This window comes from Xiphophorus maculatus, chromosome 11 (assembly GCF_002775205.1).
Source record: "Xiphophorus maculatus strain JP 163 A chromosome 11, X_maculatus-5.0-male, whole genome shotgun sequence".
NCBI lineage: Eukaryota > Metazoa > Chordata > Actinopteri > Cyprinodontiformes > Poeciliidae > Xiphophorus > Xiphophorus maculatus.
The window spans coordinates 8,036,943-8,054,544 of NC_036453.1; the positions used below are offsets into that span (position 1 = coordinate 8,036,943).

Sequence of the window (17,602 nt, forward strand, 5' to 3'; positions counted from 1 at the left end):
GTCACTTGTGAACATTCAGGTTCTTCTTTTGACTTGACATCCTACTTTTACTCAGTGAATGAGAGAACATCAGAAATCAAACATACATGTTCAGCTCCCTGTTTCATGACAATAAATATTGTCAAAAAGTACTTGAATAAGACTGAATTCATTTAATTTGAAAAGCAAATCAAGGCATGCAGATGCTGAAACAACTACCTAGCTACTAAGATTTAAGTAATATATATATATATATTATTTTTCTTCATATACTATATAACTTTGGTCACTATGGAAATGACACCTGTAATAATTTTGGAAATCACTATCATGAAGGTCCCAGGTAGTGGATAAATAATTAATCTATCACAAAACCTAGTGAATGATTTGTTCATCAAATATCACCAAATTGGAGAAAGGAAAAGGGGTGGAGCCTTAACCCCTCCCCACCTGCCATTTTCCTCCCAGGACTGACGTTGCGCTCTCTGCGAGGAAAGTACAATTATACTGCACTGCAACTCGGATGGATGTGGAGAAGTATGTAGGTAAGTCTTTGTTCAAGTGATTTGAACATAAGCAAGGTTGGCAAAGTTTTACTGATATTTGCAATGTGACCGACATATATTTTCACGCAGCACTTCCTAATTAGGGCACCGCTAATGAGCAAAAGCTAGCTTGTGTTGAGAACATGTGACCACTTAGAACAAGGTTTAAATACTCCATGTGTTAAATGGAATGGCCATTTAAAAACACGAATTAGAATGTTACATTTGTGTTAAAACTGACTCCATGTCAACTAGAAACAAAAACGACAACATGCGCTAATGGCTGCTCACTTCAGCTATGATGTTAGCATGTGCAGCTAACCTTGTCTACTGTTTTACATTTTCGTTTTATAAATGTACAAGAATAGTTTCATTATAGAATACGGTGATTCACAGTGCATACCTCATAATCCATATCCCTTTTGCAATTTATGGTGCAGTTAATGTAAAAATAAATAAATATTACCAGACGTTTTTTCATAAGAAAGTTTAAATACCCAGATCATTCAACAGTTTCACATGGTGTGATTTTAAGTTTTTTTAATGTTTCCCTTCTAAACTAGTGCTTTCTAAATATTTTGTAGATGTTATTGTTGGCTAAGTTAAACAAATGTGAAAATATAAAACATCATCTGCCACCGCACGTTAAGAGAAGTGCAGTCCTATGTTAATTTCCATGACTGTGATAAGAACACAATGCAGAAAAAAAAGAGCAACGAATAAGTGCATTTATTCAGGAAGGAACATCAGACATCGAATAGTGTGGAGTTGTTCCCTATTCAGTCCCTTTTTTATTAAATCAAAGAGGAGCTTTGTTATGCTTATTGTCAACCGTGGTACTAAGGACCCACTGCCTTGTATATTTTCCTGCAACTTTTAGATATCTCTTTTTCAGCATACCTGTCTCCAATATAAGCACAGTACAGGTTGATTACATGCTAGTGAGGACATTTCACCATGTAATCTAAGAATATAGGACAAGTTGCACATCTAAAAGTTACAGGACTTTGGCCCTTGAGGAATGCAGTTTGAGAACACTGTCTTAAGCATTTCCTTATTGTGGCGCAGCTGATCTGAGTGAGTTACATCCGCTGTGCTGAAACAGTGGTATACTGAGGAGGTAATACAATCATTTGATTTGGTTTTGGTGGAACAAAACCTAACGGGCAGTGGGCCCTGATACCAGTAGACAGTGTAAACAACTGGAATAACTTCTTAACAGTGTAAGTTACTGCTTGCTGCTCTGACTTAGAAAGAATATATGAACAAATTGTACAGGAGTTCCTAGTTTAATCATAATTTAATTTTGCAAATAGTCATTGTGGTTGTTTAGCTGCTGTTCTGTTTAAAACTTGATGATGATAATATACCCATAGATTTTCTCAGTCTATTATTAAAGCATATGTTACTTTTATTTTCTCTTGATCACCATAGACTTTTTTTCTCTAGATGCACACAACAATGAGGCCACAGAGATTAAAAATAAAACCAAAGGATGAAGCAACTCATTTTGTGAGTCTGAGTCAGGACAAAGATGGTTTTTATGTACAATACATAAACTCTTTTAAGGGTAAGTTGACAAGCCGTAGTTTTTAAATGAGATTTTTGTCACTGTGGGCTGACAATGACATTTCATATGGTCTAACAGGTCGAGGAGTATTTAGTACATGCCACTTTCAGACAGGAGCTTTCTTATTGGAATATCGAGGCGATGTCATAAACAACGAAGAGTATGAAAGACGGGTAAAAATCTATCATGATGCCTTGAAGGTCTTCATGTTTGAGTTTCGTCATAATGGGAAAAAGTTGTGGTATGTAAATTTTAAAAATAACTAAAAGCAATTATAAAAATTAAGTTTTAATCGTTGAAATATTGAATGCCTTCTATTATTAGTTTTTAAAAACTTGAAATCATCCCAGAATTATATGGACACTGTTTTATATCCCGTCATCCTTGGCCATTTAGATTTTTCTTCTTCTTTCAGTGTTGATGCAGCGAGAGAGGATGGGTCTTTGGGAAGACTGGTTAATGACGACCATTTGATCCCTAACAGCAAAATGAAGACAATAACAGTGAATGGAAGACCTCATCTCTGTCTCTTTGCAATTAAGGACATAAATCCAGGGGAAGAGATTACCTATAACTATGGAAACGCTGAATGGCCATGGAGAATGAAGGTAAATAACTAGAATTTCTGAAAGCTATTTGACAGTCAATAACATTTTACCAAAATACAATCCATTGTATTTTGGTAAAAATACCAAATTTAACAGAATATACAGTCTGTTTGCGGTCTACTCCTAAGGTGTCTGCTTGACACAGTCCCAGCAATGGTTATTCCTGTCAAGGCACAGCATTCCTAAGACTGTGTATAGATAACCCAAAGACTAATATTGTTTTCTATCACTAGGACCTTGCTTAAAATTCTTTGGCCAATTGGCTTACCTAGCATTGCCTTAGCTCTATATACAATGTTACTGTATCTCGCAGTTAATGTTAAATGAGTCTTAATGACTCGTTTGCTGTCTTCTCCACAGGTTTCTGCTCATCCTGACAAAACTGTAGGTGAAGAACCGATGGGATCACTATCCTCGTCTCTTGAACCACAGGTGAACAGCTATCTGACTTGGAAATCTTTGTAATTTGTCTGACAGGTATATTAGTGGACATGGGTTGTTGAGAGCGTAGACACAGTGTCAGCAATGCTTGTTCCTGTCAGGGGACAGCATTATGAAGACTGTGTGTAGATGACCAGAAGAGAAATATTGTTGGCAATCACTCGGACCTTGCTTAAAATACTATTGCCAAGCAACTTGCCTAGCTTTACCATAGCTCTTTATACAGTGTTACTCTATAGTGTCCTAACTTGAAGTCAATATTAAATGAATCTTAATGACTCGTTTGCTGTCTTCTCCACAGGTTTCTGCTCACCCTGACAAAACTGTAGGTGAAGAACCGATGGGATCACTATCCTCGTCTCTTGAACCACAGGTGAACAGCTATCTGACTTGGAAATCTTTGTAATTTGTCTGACAGGTATATTAGTGGACATGGGTTGTTGAGAGCGTAGACACAGTCCCAGCAATGCTTGTTCCTGTCAGGGGACTTCATTATGAAGACTGTGTAGATGACCAGAAGAGAAATATTGTTGGCAATCACTCGGACCTTGCTTAAAATACTATTGCCAAGCAACTTGCCTAGCTTTACCATAGCTCTTTATACAGTGTTACTCTATAGTGTTCTAACTTGAAGTCAATATTAAATGAATCTTAATGACTCGTTTGCTGTCTTCTCCACAGGTTTCTGCTCACCCTGACAAAACTGTAGGTGAAGAACCGATGGGATCACTATCCTCGTCTCTTGAACCACAGGTGAACAGCTATCTGACTTGGAAATCTTTGTAATTTGTCTGACAGGTATATTAGTGGACATGGGTTGTTGAGAGCGTAGACACAGTCCCAGCAATGCTTGTTCCTGTCAGGGGACTGCATTATGAAGACTGTGTAGATGACCAGAAGAGAAATATTGTTGGCAATCACTCGGACCTTGCTTAAAATACTATTGCCAAGCAACTTGCCTAGCTTTACCATAGCTCTTTATACAGTGTTACTCTATAGTGTTCTAACTTGAAGTCAATATTAAATGAATCTTAATGACTCGTTTGCTGTCTTCTCCACAGGTTTCTGCTCACCCTGACAAAACTGTAGGTGAAGAACCGATGGAATCACTATCCTCGTCTCTTGAACCACAGGTGAACAGCTATCTGACTTGGAAATCTTTGTAATTTGTCTGACAGGTATATTAGTGGACATGGGTTGTTGAGGGTGTAGACACAGTCCCAGCAATGCTTGTTCCTGTCAGGGGACAGCATTATGAAGACTGTGTAGATGACCAGAAGAGAAATATTGTTGGCAATCACTCGGACCTTGCTTAAAATACTATTGCCAAGCAACTTGCCTAGCTTTACCATAGCTCTTTATACAGTGTTACTCTATAGTGTTCTAACTTGAAGTCAATATTAAATGAATCTTAATGACTCGTTTGCTGTCTTCTCCACAGGTTTCTGCTCACCCTGACAAAACTGTAGGTGAAGAACCAATGGGATCACTATCCTCGTCTCTTGAACCACAGGTGAACAGCTATCTGACTTGGAAATCTTTGTAATTTGTCTGACAGGTATATTAGTGGACATGGGTTGTTGAGAGCGTAGACACAGTCCCAGCAATGCTTGTTCCTGTCAGGGGACTGCATTATGAAGACTGTGTGTAGATGACCAGAAGAGAAATATTGTTGGCAATCACTCGGACCTTGCTTAAAATACTATTGCCAAACAACTTGCCTAGCTTTACCATAGCTCTTTATACAGTGTTACTCTATAGTGTTCTAACTTGAAGTCAATATTAAATGAATCTTAATGACTCGCTTGCTGTCTTCTCCACAGGTTTCTGCTCACCCTGACAAAACTGTAGGTGAAGAACCGATGGGATCACTATCCTCGTCTCTTGAACCACAGGTGAACAGCTATCTGACTTGGAAATCTTTGTAATTTGTCTGACAGGTATATTAGTGGACATGGGTTGTTGAGGGTGTAGACACAGTCCCAGCAATGCTTGTTCCTGTCAGGGGACTGCATTATGAAGACTGTGTAGATGACCAGAAGAAAAATATTGTTGGCAATCACTCGGACCTTGCTTAAAATACTATTGCCAAGCAACTTGCCTAGCTTTACCATAGCTCTTTATACAGTGTTACTCTATAGTGTTCTAACTTGAAGTCAATATTAAATGAATCTTAATGACTCGTTTGCTGTCTTCTCCACAGGTTTCTGCTCACCCTGACAAAACTGTAGGTGAAGAACCGATGGAATCACTATCCTCGTCTCTTGAACCACAGGTGAACAGCTATCTGACTTGGAAATCTTTGTAATTTGTCTGACAGGTATATTAGTGGACATGGGTTGTTGAGAGCGTAGACACAGTCCCAGCAATGCTTGTTCCTGTCAGGGGACTTCATTATGAAGACTGTGTGTAGATGACCAGAAGAGAAATATTGTTGGCAATCACTCGGACCTTGCTTAAAATACTATTGCCAAGCAACTTGCCTAGCTTTACCATAGCTCTTTATACAGTGTTACTCTATAGTGTCCTAACTTGAAGTCAATATTAAATGAATCTTAATGACTCGTTTGCTGTCTTCTCCACAGGTTTCTGCTCACCCTGACAAAACTGTAGGTGAAGAACCGATGGGATCACTATCCTCGTCTCTTGAACCACAGGTGAACAGCTATCTGACTTGGAAATCTTTGTAATTTGTCTGACAGGTATATTAGTGGACATGGGTTGTTGAGAGCGTAGACACAGTCCCAGCAATGCTTGTTCCTGTCAGGGGACAGCATTATGAAGACTGTGTGTAGATGACCAGAAGAGAAATATTGTTGGCAATCACTCGGACCTTGCTTAAAATACTATTGCCAAACAACTTGCCTAGCTTTACCATAGCTCTTTATACAGTGTTACTCTATAGTGTTCTAACTTGAAGTCAATATTAAATGAATCTTAATGACTCGTTTGCTGTCTTCTCCACAGGTTTCTGCTCACCCTGACAAAACTGTAGGTGAAGAACCGATGGGATCACTATCCTCGTCTCTTGAACCACAGGTGAACAGCTATCTGACTTGGAAATCTTTGTAATTTGTCTGACAGGTATATTAGTGGACATGGGTTGTTGAGAGCGTAGACACAGTCCCAGCAATGCTTGTTCCTGTCAGGGGACTTCATTATGAAGACTGTGTGTAGATGACCAGAAGAGAAATATTGTTGGCAATCACTCGGACCTTGCTTAAAATACTATTGCCAAGCAACTTGCCTAGCTTTACCATAGCTCTTTATACAGTGTTACTCTATAGTGTTCTAACTTGAAGTCAATATTAAATGAATCTTAATGACTCGTTTGCTGTCTTCTCCACAGGTTTCTGCTCACCCTGACAAAACTGTAGGTGAAGAACCGATGGGATCACTATCCTCGTCTCTTGAACCACAGGTGAACAGCTATCTGACTTGGAAATCTTTGTAATTTGTCTGACAGGTATATTAGTGGACATGGGTTGTTGAGAGCGTAGACACAGTCCCAGCAATGCTTGTTCCTGTCAGGGGACTGCATTATGAAGACTGTGTAGATGACCAGAAGAGAAATATTGTTGGCAATCACTCGGACCTTGCTTAAAATACTATTGCCAAACAACTTGCCTAGCTTTACCATAGCTCTTTATACAGTGTTACTCTATAGTGTTCTAACTTGAAGTCAATATTAAATGAATCTTAATGACTCGTTTGCTGTCTTCTCCACAGGTTTCTGCTCACCCTGACAAAACTGTAGGTGAAGAACCGATGGAATCACTATCCTCGTCTCTTGAACCACAGGTGAACAGCTATCTGACTTGGAAATCTTTGTAATTTGTCTGACAGGTATATTAGTGGACATGGGTTGTTGAGGGTGTAGACACAGTCCCAGCAATGCTTGTTCCTGTCAGGGGACTGCATTATGAAGACTGTGTGTAGATGACCAGAAGAGAAATATTGTTGGCAATCACTCGGACCTTGCTTAAAATACTATTGCCAAGCAACTTGCCTAGCTTTACCATAGCTCTTTATACAGTGTTACTCTATAGTGTTCTAACTTGAAGTCAATATTAAATGAATCTTAATGACTCGTTTGCTGTCTTCTCCACAGGTTTCTGCTCACCCTGACAAAACTGTAGGTGAAGAACCGATGGGATCACTATCCTCGTCTCTTGAACCACAGGTGAACAGCTATCTGACTTGGAAATCTTTGTAATTTGTCTGACAGGTATATTAGTGGACATGGGTTGTTGAGAGCGTAGACACAGTCCCAGCAATGCTTGTTCCTGTCAGGGGACTGCATTATGAAGACTGTGTGTAGATGACCAGAAGAGAAATATTGTTGGCAATCACTCGGACCTTGCTTAAAATACTATTGCCAAGCAACTTGCCTAGCTTTACCATAGCTCTTTATACAGTGTTACTCTATAGTGTTCTAACTTGAAGTCAATATTAAATGAATCTTAATGACTCGCTTGCTGTCTTCTCCACAGGTTTCTGCTCACCCTGACAAAACTGTAGGTGAAGAACCGATGGGATCACTATCCTCGTCTCTTGAACCACAGGTGAACAGCTATCTGACTTGGAAATCTTTGTAATTTGTCTGACAGGTATATTAGTGGACATGGGTTGTTGAGAGCGTAGACACAGTCCCAGCAATGCTTGTTCCTGTCAGGGGACTGCATTATGAAGACTGTGTGTAGATGACCAGAAGAAAAATATTGTTGGCAATCACTCGGACCTTGCTTAAAATACTATTGCCAAGCAACTTGCCTAGCTTTACCATAGCTCTTTATACAGTGTTACTCTATAGTGTTCTAACTTGAAGTCAATATTAAATGAATCTTAATGACTCGTTTGCTGTCTTCTCCACAGGTTTCTGCTCACCCTGACAAAACTGTAGGTGAAGAACCGATGGAATCACTATCCTCGTCTCTTGAACCACAGGTGAACAGCTATCTGACTTGGAAATCTTTGTAATTTGTCTGACAGGTATATTAGTGGACATGGGTTGTTGAGGGTGTAGACACAGTCCCAGCAATGCTTGTTCCTGTCAGGGGACTTCATTATGAAGACTGTGTGTAGATGACCAGAAGAGAAATATTGTTGGCAATCACTCGGACCTTGCTTAAAATACTATTGCCAAGCAACTTGCCTAGCTTTACCATAGCTCTTTATACAGTGTTACTCTATAGTGTTCTAACTTGAAGTCAATATTAAATGAATCTTAATGACTCGCTTGCTGTCTTCTCCACAGGTTTCTGCTCACCCTGACAAAACTGTAGGTGAAGAACCGATGGGATCACTATCCTCGTCTCTTGAACCACAGGTGAACAGCTATCTGACTTGGAAATCTTTGTAATTTGTCTGACAGGTATATTAGTGGACATGGGTTGTTGAGAGCGTAGACACAGTCCCAGCAATGCTTGTTCCTGTCAGGGGACTGCATTATGAAGACTGTGTAGATGACCAGAAGAAAAATATTGTTGGCAATCACTCGGACCTTGCTTAAAATACTATTGCCAAGCAACTTGCCTAGCGTTACCATAGCTCTTTATACAGTGTTACTCTATAGTGTTCTAACTTGAAGTCAATATTAAATGAATCTTAATGACTCGTTTGCTGTCTTCTCCACAGGTTTCTGCTCACCCTGACAAAACTGTAGGTGAAGAACCGATGGGATCACTATCCTCGTCTCTTGAACCACAGGTGAACAGCTATCTGACTTGGAAATCTTTGTAATTTGTCTGACAGGTATATTAGTGGACATGGGTTGTTGAGGGTGTAGACACAGTCCCAGCAATGCTTGTTCCTGTCAGGGGACTTCATTATGAAGACTGTGTGTAGATGACCAGAAGAGAAATATTGTTGGCAATCACTCGGACCTTGCTTAAAATACTATTGCCAAGCAACTTGCCTAGCTTTACCATAGCTCTTTATACAGTGTTACTCTATAGTGTCCTAACTTGAAGTCAATATTAAATGAATCTTAATGACTCGTTTGCTGTCTTCTCCACAGGTTTCTGCTCACCCTGACAAAACTGTAGGTGAAGAACCGATGGGATCACTATCCTCGTCTCTTGAACCACAGGTGAACAGCTATCTGACTTGGAAATCTTTGTAATTTGTCTGACAGGTATATTAGTGGACATGGGTTGTTGAGAGCGTAGACACAGTCCCAGCAATGCTTGTTCCTGTCAGGGGACTGCATTATGAAGACTGTGTAGATGACCAGAAGAAAAATATTGTTGGCAATCACTCGGACCTTGCTTAAAATACTATTGCCAAACAACTTGCCTAGCTTTACCATAGCTCTTTATACAGTGTTACTCTATAGTGTTCTAACTTGAAGTCAATATTAAATGAATCTTAATGACTCGTTTGCTGTCTTCTCCACAGGTTTCTGCTCACCCTGACAAAACTGTAGGTGAAGAACCGATGGGATCACTATCCTCGTCTCTTGAACCACAGGTGAACAGCTATCTGACTTGGAAATCTTTGTAATTTGTCTGACAGGTATATTAGTGGACATGGGTTGTTGAGAGCGTAGACACAGTCCCAGCAATGCTTGTTCCTGTCAGGGGACAGCATTATGAAGACTGTGTGTAGATGACCAGAAGAGAAATATTGTTGGCAATCACTCGGACCTTGCTTAAAATACTATTGCCAAGCAACTTGCCTAGCTTTACCATAGCTCTTTATACAGTGTCAAGGTAATCCGAGCTCATCCCACTTCCCCATGCTGGAGATTTAAGTTTAACAGTAATAATAAATAAAGTTATCTTTAAAATGAATCACTCAAGTGACATCAAGGCCCAACAGTAGACTTAAGTGTCAATAAAATAAATCTAGTTGTGTGTGTTGTTTTTGTCTCATGCAAACTTTGCTTTAATTCTACTTTTTTCTATCTAATTGTGATGGACCGAGTTAAAAACAGGAGGAGTCACAGGACATATTAGAAAAATATGGTTTTTATTTTAACCCAAATATTATAACTAGTGATGTTACGTGATGTGCCGAGGCTTCGAGGCGTGTGTCGAGTAATGGAGGGCGCGTTTCTGTAAAGCGCGTATCGAGGCTTGCTTCATTTAGGGGAGGAGCCGAAAACGATGACGTCCGAAGCCTCGCTGCCTGGCTGTACCACGTGACTGCTTCGGGAAGTGGCTCAGAGTTTGGCGCGGGGTTTGACAGCTTTAGAAACCCCACAGGATCCATTCAAAATGTGGGTTGTTGTAGGTGAGTTGCGGTCAGTTGAGAGGGTGGAAAGAGTTTTGATAGTTTGGATAGCAGAGTTTGGATAGTGGTTATTTAGTTTGAGACAGTTAGTTTGGTGTTTGGAGAGTTTAGTAGATAGATAGATAGATAGATAGATAGATAGATAGATAGGAGATTTAGGAGCGCGAGGACAGGATAGGAGTAGGATGGAGCCGGCGAGAAAGAGGAGGATTTCCCCTATGTGGGAACATTTCGATTTGATAAGCCCTAACAAGGTAAGGTGAACTGAACATTTGCAGATGCATTAGGTTTGCTTATGAGGAACTGTATTTTTCACTGTTTCTTATTTTCTGTAAAGGTGAGGTGTTTATTGTGCTCCAAGGAGTTGGGGTACAATAATAACACCTCATCCATGTAGTGTCAAAAAAGAGAAATCGTTTGAAACCAAAAACTGTGGAGAAATTGTTGTTTCTTAATAAAAATGCATGAAATCATCCAAGTTACACAAGCATTAGCCTATTCACTGCCCCTCCCTAGTTCCACAAGCACTTTCACTGTCCTCTGCCTGATTAAGCCCATGCCATTTTTCTAGAGTCACAGAAAAACATTATTACACAACATGCCATATCACATGACACTACTATTTTGGGAATAATTACACACAGAGGATACATTCAAACAATATTTTATTATACACATATGTGTATACATAATTTATGTAGACAAATGATTTCGTCCTACACCTTTTGTGAAGTCATTCCCAAGAGCCATAATAGACAAAAATTCAATGCATCACATGTGTTAAGATACAGCTGGCTGTGATTATACACCTGGCCAGTAGGTGGTTTCGTGTGCACATGAAGCCTCAAGAAATGAACCCTTTCTGAACCAGTTGGCTCAAGTGGTTCAATGCCTCATGAGGCTTCATCTCACCATCACTAATTATAAATAACAAAAGATAAACTGAGCTCATAAAAGAGGTCAAAGAAACAAAACTGAACTCAGGCAAAAAATGTAAATAAACTGGCTGCACAAACAAACATAACTGACCTAACAAAGAAATGACACACAGGGGTTTATATACTGGCTGATCAGACCAATTAAGACACAATAGGGGTAACTAAACAGAATACAACTACAAATAACACAAAAACAAATAACAGTACAGCTAAGTTTGGCTAAACTAAAGACCCAAAACTGAAAATCAAAAATATTAAACTTTAAATACTAATATTTACTTAAATACAAAACTTATCTAAAGAAAGAAACTACAAATCCCCCTGCCAGCAGGAACTAGTGGTTCAGTCCAATCAGCATGTAAGCCTGCTGAGCCCTGGGCCCCTTCTTTTGTCTGGTAACTCCAAGGCAGGTAAGTACCGGTGGGAAAACAAACAGAATTAATCTTAAGCAAACAAAATTAATTTTAAGTTGATATAAATACATGTGCTAACTAAATGTGCGTGCTAACAAATAGAACAAATGCATTCAAATCAACTAATAAATATTTTTATTGAAACTAAAGTGTTGTGTTTGTATGAAAAAATAAACTGTGCATAAAAAGAGTTACCGACAGAGTGTGGCCATGGATTTGGCCATCACACACTCCCCCACTTCCTGGTCTTCACTCTGGCACCGAGAAAGGTAATCAGCAGTGGTGTTGTCTTTGCCGGGGATGTAGTGAACCTTAAACCGAAATGGCTGCATAGCAAGATACCATCTGGTGATTCTCCCATTAGTGTCCTTCATCCTTTCTAGCCACTGGAGGGCTCTATGATCAGTCTGAAGGGTGAATTCTCTTCCGAGCAAATAATATTTAAATGAGTCAAGGGCCCATTTAATAGCCACGGCTTCCTTCTCCACAGCTGCATATCGTCTCTCTCTTGGCAGCAGCTTGCAGCTGATGTAGGCAACTGGATGTTGGTCCTCTGGTGGTCCCTGCAGAAGCACTGCCCCAAGACCCCTTTCAGAAGCATCAGTTTGCAACAAAAAGTCTTTTGTAAAATCTGGTGAATGCAAAACTGGATTTTTACTCAGGGATTGGCTAATGTCCTTAAAAGCTGCAACGGCATCTGCTGTCCACTGAATTTTGGTGGGACTTCTGGAACCCATCATGTCTGTTAGAGATGCTGCTCTAGCTGAGAAATTGGGGATGGATCTGTGGTAGAATGCAGCCATGCCTAGAAAAGATCGTAGCTGTTTCCTGGTTTGTGGGAGCAGACAGGATGCTATCGCATTGATTTGATCAACTTGAGGTTTAAGAATGCCACCTCCAATAGTGAACCCAAGGTACTGTATTTCTGTCTTAGAGGCCTCACCCTAGCCTTCAGCAACAGGGCAGACAAAGTTGGATCATTCTGCTGCATTTGTAGGTATTGAAAAACCCAGTGGCATATCTGGAGCCACTTCAACTGAAGTCTCACCCAGTGTATGTTGAAATTTCTCCTGCCTTCTTTGACTGCGTGGCTTCCGTGATTTCCCAGGTTCTGTCTGCAGCTCAGCCTCAAAAAAGGGTAAAGCACTGAGTGTTGCAAAATGCTCATCTTGATTTTTAGCTTGGGACCTGATTACAGCCACATTACAGCTCTGCACATCCCTCAATAAATCATAAATAACAGGCAGATCCTCCCCAAGAACTACAGGATAGGGTAGGTTACCAGCTACCCCAACCTTCAACAAATAGGGAGCCCCCTGCACCTCAACAAACATATCAGTAGTGGGGTATGATTTCTCATCACCATGTATACAGCACACTGATATTGTTTCAGAAGGGCATATACAATGAGTTGGCACATGCTTCTTATGCACTAGAGCAGGGGTGGGCAACTCCAGGCCTCGAGGGCCGGTCTCCTGCAACTTTTAGATGTATCTCTACTTCAACACACCTGAGTCAAATAATGAGGTCATTAGCAGGACTCTGGAGAACTTGACTGCACTTAGGAGGTGAGTCAGCTGTTGGATCCAAGAGTGTTTCAAGGGAGACATCTAAGAGTAGCAGGACACCGGCCCTCGAGGACCAGGATTGCCCACCCCTGCACTAGAGTCTGTGTGCTGCCAGTATCTATTAAAGCATTCATTTCATGTCCAGCAATCTTCACTGGGATGATTTTATTTGACTGCTTTATTTCAGGTTTAATACCCATATTCTGGTGAGGCACAAAACACATTTGAGTTAGCTTACTTTGATTCTTGGGGCACATGGGCTTGGTGTGACCTTCTTGTCCACAGAGGTAACACACTGGTGGTCTTTTTCCTGTCTTGAAAGGCTGATTTTCTCTTTAAAAAGGCTTACCCACACCTGTTGCAAACTTTTGATGAGGTTGAGAGGGTTGTAGCTGACGTGAGTCTTTAGCAGCTCTCCATGCACTGTTGCTCCAAGGCTGACTCCTACTTCTGGCAGCTACAAACACATCTGCCAGAGTAGCAGCTTCTGCAGCAGACTTTGGATTGTGCTCCTTGATCCAGACCTGAAGCTCAGGACACAACATTCTCAAAAATTGTTCCAGAATAATCAATTCACCAACTTGTTTCACAGTTTTATCTTTAGGCTGAATCCACTTCTCATAAAGTTCTTTGAGTCTTGAATACAATTCCTTTGGACTCTCATCAAGACTATCAAGGCAGCGAAATCTTTGTCGGTACGTTTCTGGATTTATATCATATTTTTGTAAAATGGCAGCTTTTACCTTTTCATATTCCAGGGAATCATCCACATCCATGTTAACATAGGCGCTGCGAGCCTTACCCGTCAGAAGAGGAATGAGATGAAAAATCCAGTCCAACTTTGGCCAACGATAAGCAGCTGCAATTCTCTCAAAAGTGGTCAGAAAGTGTTCAATATCATCTTCAACAGTTAATTTTTCTAATTTAGGATGATGAATGTGCACAGACTGACCTATTGAGCCGGAAGCTGAATCCTCAGGTTGAGATGTTGCTTGAATCTGATGATCAGTTTGAATTTCAACAGGCTGTGGATCAATTGATGTGGGCTCAGGGGGCGGGGTTGTCCTGGCATGCATTTCCATTTGCAAAAGCCGAAACTGGTGTTGCAAACACTTGAAGCGCTGTTCTTGCTGTGCAGAAACCTCTCTCTGCTTTTTCTCCCGAACTTCCTGTTGTCCCATGAAGGCCTGAAGAATTCCAGCAATATCATGCAGAGTTGGTTCTCTGGTCTCATCATGCTCAGTGTCTCCAGCTGCTGCTGAAGCTCCTCCTTCCATTTCCTCCCTCTCTGACTGCTGGAAAACCTCTTTGGTCTCAACCTTGTTTCCTTTTCTTGGGCGCACACCATTCTGCATGGCTCAAAAATTTGTTGGAGGGGGTTAGTAAAAGAATTACTCACAAAAAGCAAAAAATAGAAAAAAAAAAAGTCCTGCCTCCTCAACTCAAAATCCTCACTTCTGACACCACATGTGATGGACCGAATTAAAAACAGGAGGAGTCACAGGACATATTAGAAAAATAGGGTTTTTATTTTAACCCAAAGATTATAAATAACAAAAGATAAACTGAGCTCATAAAAGAGGTCAAAGAAACAAAACTGAACTCAGGCAAAAAATGTAAATAAACTGGCTGCACAAACAAACATAACTGACCTAACAAAGAAATGACACACAGGGGTTTATATACTGGCTGATCAGACCAATTAAGACACAATAGGGGTAACTAAACAGAATACAACTACAAATAACACAAAAACAAATAACAGTACAGCTAAGTTTGGCTAAACTAAAGACCCAAAACTGAAAATCAAAAATATTAAACTTTAAATACTAATATTTACTTAAATACAAAACTTATCTAAAGAAAGAAACTACAAATCCCCCTGCCAGCAGGAACTAGTGGTTCAGTCCAATCTCAGTGTCAGCATTAGGGAAAGATAGACTAGATGATTGATTTTACTTACTTGATTATTTCTGCTACTGAATTAAGCTGTACTGACCCTTGCAAAAATGCCTTACTAATAAAATATTTAGCATAAAGAAAATCTAAAAGATGTTGTGGACATTCAGTTAATAAGTCACCTTAAAGTTCTTTGATGGTTGTAAAATAGCTCTAATGTTTGATTCTGGAGAGGAAGAAGTGGAAAATGTTTTTAGGTTGCTGGTAGCCCAAATGTAAAACATCATCCTTGGGACTCGCCCGAGTCACTAAAACCTACCTGGTTCAATAACAAATGCAAGTTGTAAAATAGAGAACGAGCGACCGTTAACAGGTGTGCTCTGTGAAACTAGTTGGCTGTAGGCTGCTCAGTCTGGCTAATTCACAGGGGGAAGAAGGGTGGGGCACCTGGATGTAGGCCGTCAGAAACCAGGCGAATCGTTTCTCGAAACCAGCTTAAACAGAGTTTACTTCAGTTCTGGCCCGGGTAAATCCCAGCAGATTTAGGAAACTCAATTAACCCGTTAGAAGGAGAGCTGGTAGCACATCTCCCCTCTCAGAAGAGGAAGTACGAGAGTGAGAGAGTAGAGAAAGAAGGGGGCGGGGGGTGCGCAACAACAACAGTGTTACTTGGAAATCTTTGTAATTTGTCTGACAGGTATATTAGTGGACATGGGTTGTTGAGAGCGTAGACACAGTCCCAGCAATGCTTGTTCCTGTCAGGGGACAGCATTATGAAGACTGTGTGTAGATGACCAGAAGTGAAATATTGTTGGCAATCACTCGGACCTTGCTTAAAATACTATTGCCAAGCAACTTGCCTAGCTTTACCATAGCTCTTTATACAGTGTTACTCTATAGTGTTCTAACTTGAAGTCAATATTAAATGAATCTTAATGACTCGTTTGCTGTCTTCTCCACAGGTTTCTGCTCACCCTGACAAAACTGTAGGTGAAGAACCGATGGGATCACTATCCTCGTCTCTTGAACCACAGGTGAACAGCTATCTGACTTGGAAATCTTTGTAATTTGTCTGACAGGTATATTAGTGGACATGGGTTGTTGAGGGTGTAGACACAGTCCCAGCAATGCTTGTTCCTGTCAGGGGACAGCATTATGAAGACTGTGTGTCGATAACCCGTAGTGTAATGTTTTTGGGAGCCTGCTTTAATTTTGTTTCTCCACCTTTTCTTGGCAATTTGTCTAGCTTTCCAAAGCTTTTTACACAATGTTACCAAAGTTAGGGAACAAGATTCCCAGAACTGCATAGTTTGTGTTTGCACATGCCTGGAAGTTGCCTACAAAATTATCACTGAATTCTTTCAGGGACTTCTTTTATAAATGAAATGCATCCCTCAATATTCAGTTTCTGAAATTAAAAACCCTTTTACATCAGAATTGCACTCTTACTTTTTTAATGATGCAATGTTTTTTCTCCAGAAATGCAACCATGTTGTACTGTGCTCATCATTTTCAAGCATTGAAAAATGCACATATTGCTTGGGACCTTTTGTTGCCCTCAAGTGGAATGGTCTGAAATGTAAAGGTGAGTTTTCCTTGTGTGGTTATTACTCCTTTAGTATTTTCAAAGTGGATTAGGATTGGATTTCTAAATGACTCTTAAAGTTTAACATGTATAGATCTTGTTATTCAGATGTAATGGATGATCAAAAATGTCATGTTTGTGTTTAGTTTTACCTATTGAAATCATAGATGTTATCTCTACTACTTGTGAAAATATCTAAATTATGACTTGTTATACAAGGAACTTACTGTTTAATAAATACGACCATAAAACCCTTAACTTTACTCACAACCTCTTTTTCCAGACTGTTCTTCAATATGGCACAACATCTGCTATGAAAAGATCCAGAGGACTGATTTTTCACCATCTTCATGCGTAGGTGTCTTTAGTTCTCCTTTTGGTACTCTTTAAAAGAGCAATACTTGAACAATCTCTTTCTTTTTAAGGTTTCTGACGAATCATCTTCAGCTGATGATGTTTCAGACAAAGAATACATACCTGACTCTGTCAGTTACTCAGATAGTTCAGTGGAACTCTCAAGAGATGATTCAAATCATTTCAAAAGGACTATTCTTGATCCTTGTTTCATTGCACCTTTGCCAGACTGTCAAAAGAGTGATGGTGCAGATAATGACTTGGCTGAAGGTCTTATTTCTGAAAGTGAAGATAGTGCTAAAAAGGTTGTTCAGAAACAGATGAAAAGGTCTTCTGAAAATAAAAAAACTGTTGACGTTCAACCTGAAGGGAGATCTGTGGAGCCACTCACCGGATCTGAAGCTGTTGAAAGCATCCAGTCTACAAGTATATCATCATCAAGAGATAAAAAAAACTACTGCTTTGT

General features: G+C 40.0%; 1 protein-coding gene across 1 annotated transcript; it reads left to right on the forward strand.

The window, feature by feature from the left end:
- Window positions 1-266: 266 nt before the first annotated feature.
- LOC111610082 (cell wall protein DAN4-like) lies at window positions 267-17,301 on the forward strand. The gene is made up of 24 exons (XM_023342420.1): window positions 267-2,094; window positions 2,173-2,335; window positions 2,510-2,702; window positions 3,063-3,134; window positions 3,445-3,516; window positions 3,825-3,896; window positions 4,205-4,276; window positions 4,585-4,656; window positions 4,967-5,038; window positions 5,347-5,418; window positions 5,729-5,800; window positions 6,111-6,182; window positions 6,493-6,564; window positions 6,873-6,944; window positions 7,255-7,326; window positions 7,637-7,708; window positions 8,019-8,090; window positions 8,401-8,472; window positions 8,781-8,852; window positions 9,163-9,234; window positions 9,543-9,614; window positions 16,160-16,231; window positions 16,677-16,782; window positions 17,066-17,301. The coding sequence occupies exons 1-24, from the start codon at window positions 1,974-1,976 to the stop codon at window positions 17,170-17,172; spliced, it is 2,058 nt and encodes a 685-aa protein (XP_023198188.1). The 5' UTR covers window positions 267-1,973; the 3' UTR covers window positions 17,173-17,301.
- Window positions 17,302-17,602: the final 301 nt, after the last annotated feature.